The sequence below is a fragment of the Lethenteron reissneri genome, chromosome 2, assembly GCF_015708825.2.
Source record: "Lethenteron reissneri isolate LAM-NWPU_2019-01 chromosome 2, ASM1570882v1, whole genome shotgun sequence".
Classification (NCBI taxonomy): Eukaryota; Metazoa; Chordata; class Hyperoartia; order Petromyzontiformes; family Petromyzontidae; genus Lethenteron; species Lethenteron reissneri.
The window spans coordinates 10877369-10886554 of record NC_083780.1 but is presented as its reverse complement, the minus strand read 5'-3'; the positions used below and the strand labels follow the sequence as shown (position 1 = coordinate 10886554).

The 9186-nt window shown below is 51.7% G+C and overlaps 1 protein-coding gene across 1 annotated transcript in view; it reads left to right on the top strand.

The window, feature by feature from the left end:
• The first annotated feature begins 200 nt into the window (after window positions 1–200).
• Window positions 201–9186, top strand: part of CTR9 (CTR9 homolog, Paf1/RNA polymerase II complex component) — a 28731-nt gene continuing 19745 nt past the window's right edge. Inside the window, 10 exon segments of the mRNA XM_061552542.1 lie at window positions 201–303; window positions 3100–3198; window positions 3934–4173; window positions 4758–4875; window positions 5018–5107; window positions 5333–5481; window positions 6228–6335; window positions 6943–7050; window positions 7743–7979; window positions 8845–8934. Of these exon segments, the coding sequence (XP_061408526.1) occupies window positions 259–303; window positions 3100–3198; window positions 3934–4173; window positions 4758–4875; window positions 5018–5107; window positions 5333–5481; window positions 6228–6335; window positions 6943–7050; window positions 7743–7979; window positions 8845–8934 (1284 nt within the window). The 5' untranslated portion in view covers window positions 201–258.

Below are 9186 nucleotides of genomic sequence, written 5' to 3'. Positions count from 1 at the left end.
CCTACGTAAGATGGCGGGCGGTGTTGGGACAGCCGCTGACGTCACATCCGGCCCACGTGACCGCGCGTTGCCCCCCCCCCTCACGAAAGCCTCCCCGCTACCCCTACGTAAGATGGCGGGCGGTGTTGGGACAGCCGCTGACGTCACATCCGGCCCACGTGACCGCACGTTGCCCCCCCCCCTCACCCCACCCCCACCAACCTCGTCCTACCCACACGGCACCGCGCCAGCCTCGGGTCCACACTTGTTCATCTCGAGATGTCGCGCGGCTCCATCGAGATCCCGCTCAGGGACACGGACGAGGTGAGCGGTGCGGTGCGGTGAGGCGATTGCGTGGTGAGGAGGTTACGTGGTGAGGTGGTTACGTGGTGAGGAAATTAATCTATCGAAGAGGGGGTTTTTGTTTATGTCAATGCGCGTGTGTTACCCCCCCCCCCTCACCCCTCACCGCCACCATCACCCCCTCATCGCGCTGGATACATTCGGGAGAGGGCTCGGCGGGTGGCGACTTTAAAAGTGGACGCGCTTCGTCCGCCGTTGTCTTCACGTTTTGGCGGCTGGCGGAGTGGAGGGAGCTTTTTTACGCCCGGTTTTAATTTCGTAGCTACGATAAGAGGGGGGGACGGCGCTCGGGTCTTTGGCCTCCCGCCGCGATTGGCTGAAGCCGCGCGCACGTGGTCGCCCTGTGGACCAATGGGAGGCTGGCGATTGGGCACGCGCTCGCTTATGCGGACTAGGTAATCGAGTTGCTACTGAGGGGGGGAGGGGGGCGGGGCTTGACATGGGAATCTGATGAGCTGAAAAGCTCAGAGCTGTTTCTTCATCTGAGGACGGCTGCTTGCGTTGTGGCCGAAACGTCGTGAGAATTATTGTTTTATTTTTATTATTTGACAGCCCTGTTTCTTCAGCTGAGGACGGCTGCTTGCGTTGTGGCCGAAACGTCGTGAGAATTATTGTTTTATTTTTATTATTTGACAGCCCTGTTTCTTCATCTGAGGACGGCTGCTTGCGTTGTGGCCGAAACGTCGTGAGAATTATTGTTTTATTTTTATTATTTGACAGCCCTGTTTCTTCAGCTGAGGACGGCTGCTTGCGTTGTGGCCGAAACGTCGTGAGAATTATTGTTTTATTTTTATTATTTGACAGCCCTGTTTCTTCACCTGAGGACGGCTGCTTGCGTTGTGGCCGAAACGTCGTGAGAATTGTATTTTATTATGTTTTATTTTTATTATTTTATTATTTCCATTCTACGTGACTTTACAGAAAGAACCAAGAAGATGAATCCCTCATAATCAACGTTTTTGGGTTTAGATCGCGTTATTTATAAATGTGTCGTAACCCTCCACCACCCGACACGGCCAATCAGTAAAAAAGTGTCACGTTGACAAAAGACAAATAGTTCACTGCTTTAGCCCACCGGTGTGTTGAAGCATGAAACCACAACATTTACAATTTGAGTACGACGTTTCGCTGGTAATTGCATCCAGCATCATCGGGCAATTCGCCAGAATGAATCCCTGCAGTCACGAAAGCTTTAAATCGAAATTTAAGCTCTTTGTGTTGGGGTTTTGATTCACGCAGAGGTCAACTAATGGGGGCCACGGGGGGGGGGGGGGCAAAACGTTACAGCAACAACTACAAGTAATACAACATAGACGATAGGAGTGCAAAGTATAGGGAAGGTAAACAAATCGCTCACAATACAGTACAAGTGTTTGTGGGTTAGATAGCTGTAATATAAATGGTGTGTCGTTAAACCCGCCACCACCCGACGCAGCCAATTGGTAAACAAAACGTGCTTATTCGTTGCTAGTACAGCACACCGGTGTGTTGGAGAGCAAATTCACAACATTTACAAACAAATCGCTTGCAAAAAATATTTACAAATCCAACAAAACAATGTTTTGTTTATCTTGCCAGGTAAAGCCCACTGAGCTATTAACTTATTTTTCAGAAGCGACCTGGCCGCAAATGATAATGGTTTATTATTGCCGCGTGTCTTGTCCTGGATTATAAGACGCTCCGGCAAGTAAGACTCGCCCCCAAACCAGGGTGATGACATCGGATTAAAAAACATGGACATTGAATACTTTTTGGTTCTTTCGGTAAAGTCACGTAGGTGAAAAAATAAATAAAAGTAAATTAAATCACGACGTTTCAGGCGCAACACATCAGGTGCGGACAACCACAGCAAGAAACAGCAAGCAGTTGTGTCTTCTAGATTTGAAGCTTTCGTGACTGCAACGATTCATACTCTTAGGTTGCTTGCTGTGGTTGTCCCCACCTGATGATGGACGCTTGTGTTGCGCCCGAAACGTCGTGATTTAATATATAATTTTAATTTTTTCACCTACGTGACTTTACCGAAAGAACCAAAGAGTATGGATCCTTGCAGTCACGAAAACTTCTAATCTAGAATGGACATTGAATGTTTGGAATTGCATTGAGAGACAGAGAAATAGGAAAACTCATGGACTTGAGATTGTGGGCATTGGATACCGCAACTCTACAGGAGGATGGTTGGACGGGACACAGCACGAGAAGGGATTATGGCCAATGGCTGAGGCTAATTCCTGCCCACGGTCAACATCAGTGGCACGTCCTTGTCACGAACTTGCCCTGGATCGTGTAAACAGCGGCACAGACATGATCCGGCGTGCGTGGGTGCTAGTCACACTGTCGTCTCGAGTGCTGGCCCTAATAGTCGTTTCGCTCTCAGCATTACCTCCGCAGTCTGGAATCCTTAACGTCTCGGTCGAAGAATAGAATCGGACGCCGCAGGTGAATGCTGCGTGTGGAAAAGTTCAGGAGCGAATTGTTTTATACAGATTGGGGTTCTGGAAGAGGCTGCCCATACGTCTTGTGAACATTGGTTCACTGGGACTTCATGAAAAGCCTTAATGAGACGAGACAATACATCTGCTACAAACAACAGAGAACTGCTTTTTGTGTTTAGTTTGTTGTCTTTCCCCCGCACCTCCGATTAGCGCGGTTGGCTACGTACGGTGCGAAAGAGGTTCAGCATACTTAGATGGACTGAATGACCCCCGTATAATTTGTAACCCTTCTTATGTTCTCGTGTGTGTGTGTGTGCTGCAGGTGATAGAGCTCGACTTTGATCAGCTGCCGGAGGGTGACGAAGTCATCAGCATTCTCAAGCAGGAGCACACGCAGCTGCACATATGGATCGCGCTCGCGGTGAGATGGGCGTTAGACCCGGGGCTTCGCCATGAGCCACCTGCGTTGTCTTCTCCCACCCCGCACGACAGTGCCCGTGACTTGTCTGTGTAAATGTGTGTGTGTGATTTGTGTTAAAGCATATACAGGTAGCTGTCCATTTGTATGAGAAGCTGGAGAACTAACCTGCCGGGCACACAGGACGACTTTGTTTTTGTATACGTGTGTGCGTTTACGTGAAGGTATGTGATTGTATGTGACTAGTGGGGTGGGGAATTGTACATCTTGGCACAGTAGGGGGTACAGCTGGTACATCTAACAGTTGTCTCAGTCAGCCAACCCATGGCACCTGCTGGGTCTGTCCTGTGACCTCCTGTCAGCGAGCCTTCAACACTTCACGTGGTCTCAAAGTGCATCTGGCCTGGCACAGGCGCCTTGGTGGCAAATGGCGGGTATTGGGGAGTGTAGTGGTTAGCGCATTGTGCCACGAACCCGGCGACCCGAGTTCCATTCCCATTCACGGCCACGACCAATGACGATTGTCTGAACTGGTCTTGGACTTCTCTAGGTCGACTCGGCCTCAAATGAGTACCTGGTGTGATGTGTGAACATCGCCACTGGGGAGACAAAGGCGGCCGGGCATGGTGTTGTCCACCCACCCCCTCGTGTGCCGTGCCAGCCTTCATAGGTGCAGTGTAACCGCACTTGCGCCAACAGTCCATTAAGGCTATACGGGGAATCTTTGCCTTTGTGCAGTTGGAGTACTACCGGCAGGGCAAGCCGGAGGACTTTGTGAAGCTGCTGGAGGCGGCGCGCGTGGACGGTACGCTGGACTACCGCGACCACGAGAAGGACCAGATGACGTGCCTCGACACGCTGGCCGCCTACTACGTGCAGCAGGCGCGGCGCGAGAAAAACAAGGATGTCAAGAAGGAGCTGCTCACCCAGGCCACGCTCCTCTACACCATGGCCGATAAGATCATCATGTACGACCAGGTGAGTCGTTCTTCCTCCCCTGCCATGCTCCGTACGGACGCTGGGCACCCGCTGTAGATCAGGGGTGAGGAACCCGTTGTTCATGGGCCAGATGAAGCCCGCGACCTCATCTCAAGTGGTCCACGACTTCCTTGTCTCTTTACATATTAGTGTAATAGTCACCCAGTTTTTGTTCAACGCTGCTGTAGCAGAATTTTTATTGTACTCTCCACGTAATTTATTATTGGACAATGTTTAATGTTCCTGCAGTGGTTTCACCTTCTCATGTGGCAGTTATTTTTGCCGCTTCATTGCTCTCCTTTATTTGTTATTCTTTTGTCATATTGGTCTCCCAGATCACTCTTGCAAATGCGAATTATCCTGGTCTCTTGAGTTGTCACCTTGTTAACCAAAGCAACTTCACTTATTTTTTCAAATCCACTCCACACAGCCTGTCTTTCTCTTCATGTCGCTTGTTCACATGGTTGTGTTTCGTCCACCATCGTGGACGCTCTTCGCCCCTCGCTAACCCGTCGCGGCGAGTCCTCCGCGCTAACGTCGCGACGCCACGGTCGCCTCTCCTTCTCGCATTCTCCGCGCGATAGAACCATCTGCTCGGCCGAGCCTGCTACTGCCTCCTCGAGGGAGAGAAGATGGAGCAGGCGGATGCACAGTTCCACTTTGTGCTCAACCAGTCGCCCAGCAACATCCCCGCGCTGCTCGGTGAGGACTCTCAGCTGTGAGCGAGTGTATGTATGTGGAACTTATTTTGCACGAGCTAATTGGAGGGTAGGAACGACTGCGGGTAGGAACGACTGCGAGAGTGTTAAATGCCTGCTGAGATTGTTGGTGTCCCCACGCGCAGGCAAGGCGTGCATCGCGTTCAACAAGAAGGATTTCCGCGGGGCGCTCGCCTACTACAAGAAGGCGTTACGCACTAACCCCAACTGCCCAGGTAGGTCGCTCTCTTCAAGTGATTGCTGTGTGGGCACAATCACTTGGGTCGGTCACGTGATAGGTACAGATTAAATGAGGTTGCTAGCACACAAGCTGTATGGAGAACTGAGGAAGGGAACCCGCATGCAAGGTGATTTGGTAAGATAAACGCTCGATAGATAAATGCGACAGTGACATCGATCGCTCGCTCGCTAACGTTAGCGCTCCGTGTGTGAACCGACAGCGGAGGTTCGTCTGGGCATGGGCCACTGCTTCGTGAAGCTGAGCAAGCCGGAGAAGGCGCAGCTCGCGTTCATGCGCGCGCTGGAGCTCAACCCCAAGTGCGTGGGCGCCCTCGTCGGCCTCGCCATCCTCGAGCTCAACAAGAAGGAGGTAGAGAGAGAGAGAGGCGACGACGTGTGCCGGGTGTCCAATCGGGGCCCACAATCCGGAGGGGCCCATGCGCCAGAGGTCGCAAACGGGTTTTGATTCCTTACCCGTACCCGGCCGCACCAGGGTCGCAAACGGGTACCCGTATCGGCCGGGTAGGGTACGGGTACCCGTACCCGATACCCGGCCGGGTACGGGTAGCCGGGTATCGGGGATTGCGACCTCTGGGATGAAGCCATGTTGCAGGCGCGGGTGGGTTGATTCTAGGAACTTGAATTGTGAGAAGAGACAAGACGTTGGGAAATGAGTGACAAACGGTTACTCACCAGTGACTCACGGTCTACCCGTACCCGTACCCGGCCACACCAGGGTCGCAAACGGGTACCCGTACCCGGCTAGGTACGGGTAGCCAGGTATCGGGTAGGGTACGGGTATCGGGTACCCGATTGCGACCTCTGCCATGCGCCAGGCTTAAGAAGTAGGGTTGTTAAAATCGGTTTTTTTTCCCTCCATTATCGGTAACGGACTTGAAAAAAGAGGTAAACGTGGAAATGTCTTGAGCAATGTTGAGTAAAAGAGGACCTTGTCTAGTTCTCATGTGGGGTTGGGGCACCTTGTTGAAGCGTTGCCGGCTTGGTGGCATCACGTCCCTCACGTGAGAGATCCTGGAGTCGTTGATCACGCATTGCTTGTGTCGCTGACTGCATGTTAAGCAAGTGGCTGTCCGCACGTTACTCGTGTCGCCGCAGGCCGACTCGATCAAGAACGGCGTGCAGCTGCTGTCCAAGGCCTACACCATCGACAGCAGCAACCCCATGGTCCTCAACCACCTGGCCAATCACTTCTTCTTCAAGAAGGTCCGTCACCGAGACGGTCTGAATGAGAGAGGGTGTCCTTCGTCGGTGGCACGGGAGGGGGGGTGGGGGAGCCAGTGTGATACAGTGGTAGCACTCGTGCCTCACGGCAAAAAGAGCCTGGGTTCGATTACTGACTAGGCCGCCTTTCTGTGTTGAGTTTGTATGTTCCCTCCCTGTTCTGCGTGGGTTTATTTCGGATTCTCCAGTTGCCTCCCGAAGCTAAAAAAAATTTACCCGGTATTGGCCAAGCATCCCCATGCTGAAAAATGACGTGCAAAGTACTCAGTTGGGATTGCAGACAGCAACACCCCCCCCCTTATTGCGACAACTTGCCAGGACCCTCCTGAAAAAGATCTTAAGACATGGTAAGGCTTTCTGAAATAAACGAGCATAATAACAACAATCAAGCATAAATGATAATGAACTCGTCCCACACCTTCACTCAATCTTAAATAAATATCCGGTGCGATGTGTAAACATGACCAACGGGCCGACAATGGTCGTGGTGCAAGCGTCACTCGTTTTTCCTCCATAGGTGCTCGTTAACAGTATTTTGTCCGCTAACGCTATAGGGGTAAATGTTTGTGTCCGGTGTGTGCATGTGCAGGATTACAGCAAAGTGCAGCACCTGGCACTGCACGCCTTCCACAACACGGACGTGGAGGCGATGCAGGCCGAAAGCTGCTACCAACTGGCGCGCTCGTTCCACGTGCAGGTACCACTGTCGCCGCCTCGGTACAGCGCTAGCGGGTGGGGGATTGGGTGGGCGGGCGTACAGGCGGGTGGGCGTGCAAGTGGGCGAATTGGTGGGCGAGTGGGCAGGCGAGTGGGCAGGCGAGCGAGCTGCCCGGCTGCAGACTTCCTGTTGGATCCGCAACGCGAGTCTCCGCAAGACTCTTAACACGAGTAGACGTGTTTACGATTATAAGCAAGTATCTTCTCACTGGGCAGGTAGCTCCGAAGTAGAGCGAACAGCTCACATTGGGAAATTGGCGAGGTCAAATCCTGGTTGGGGGTTGACTTAACCGATCATCCCTCTGGGGCTGATATAAATGCGTAACACGTTTTTCTCGTCATTGGGCCAGAGTATTGATGATTAAATCCCTCGCCCATATGCTGACAATTAATCAAATCGCTGGGTGGATGTTACAGGGGTAATGGTAAATCGTTAAACTGCTTCCTTGGTGTTCTTCCGATCGTTTTGAGTAGATATCGCTGACCACGACAATCGTCAACCTTCCTCGATGTTGGGTCATGGAGCTGACCAAATCGCTCGCTAAAATCCTCACCCATCAAATCATTGGGTCGTTGTGGTTGTGAATTGTTACCTTTCTTCCTCGCGACGACCTCCCGGTCGTTCGATTGAGTCGACGTCTACTCTCGCCCGTGCCAAACTCTCCGTCCCAGGGGGACTACGACCAGGCCTTCCAGTACTACTACCAGGCGACGCAGTTCGCCTCGCCCAACTTCCTGCTGCCCTACTTTGGCCTGGGCCAGATGTACATCTACCGCGGCGACCGGGATAACGCGGCCGGCTGCTTCGAGAAGGTGCTCAAGGCCTACCCCAACAACTACGAGACCATGAAGATCCTGGGCTCGCTCTACGCCACCAGCAACGACCAGGAGAAGAGAGAGACTGCCAAGGTAACCGAGCATTGTTGCTCAATTTTCTCACACGGTTACGGAATCCCTGAAGAGCTGCGGTTTGGAGTAGGGATTATCGGCACATACGGGCACGACCGCTACATTCCTCTCGATTCGGTGTCAGGTGGCTCAGCGGTTCAGCGAGTGGCTCGGAATCGGAAGGTTGCGAGTTCTAATCCTTTTTGGTGGATTAACTTAGCCCAACATCTCTTTGGGGTCGATAAAATGAATAATACTTTGTGGAGAAGTCAACAGTGATTGTCCTATGGTTGAACTCGCCCCTGCCATAGGAATGTGGCTCAGGGCTGTAAACTGGAGATGTTCGTTTGAGCAGGAAATCACTTGAACCTTTTTCAAATATATTCCTATGATCCCAAGATGACAGAAATAGTATAATGCAGACACAAAGACAGGGGAGATTGAAATTCCATGGCAAAATAAATCTCAGAACAGCGTTCCGGACTGTCCAGACTAAAATTCACCATTCGGTACGAGGCCTCGTGTGTGTGTGTCAGGGGCAGCGTTCAATGTATTTTTTTCAGAGCTGGGCTGTGAATGGATTAGTAATTGTGTGTGCCGCTGGACTGGAGTTGATGGGCGAGGCTTGGTGACATCATTGGTCTTATCAGTCCGCGCCAGGCTTGCCTCGTAGTGGGTTTCCCGCCTTTGCGAGGCTGGGTATCTGGGCGGCTGTCATTTTTTAATGGATCCGAGGCATCGATTAAAAGTTCGAGTCAATTGACTCTATCGACTTATCCTCCCTCCTGGCTCGAATGAATAGGCGCTCCCTAACAACACTTGCCCACAAGGTCTCTAAGATGGCATCATCGTTGTCTTTGTTTTACGTGTTGTGTGCGGTTCATAGGGTCACCTCAAGAAGGTCACGGAGCAGTACCCCGACGATGTGGAAGCCTGGATTGAATTGGCTCAGATCCTTGAGCAATCCGACATACAGGTTGTTCGTCAGTCTCATATTAATCATAATTTACATTTGTAAGGTGCATTTCATCTGTAGATCCCAATCTGCCCCCTGTATGGAAAGCAATACATGGATAGAACCAGGATAAACGACCAGAATTAGGAGCAAATGTTCAGTTAACAGAGGTGAGATTTCAAGACAGACTTAAAACACATTCCTGCGGAGGGAGCTGGTAGGAACGTTGGGTTGCTCGGTCAATGGCCAGGGTCAACGACGGCGTGGTGTATT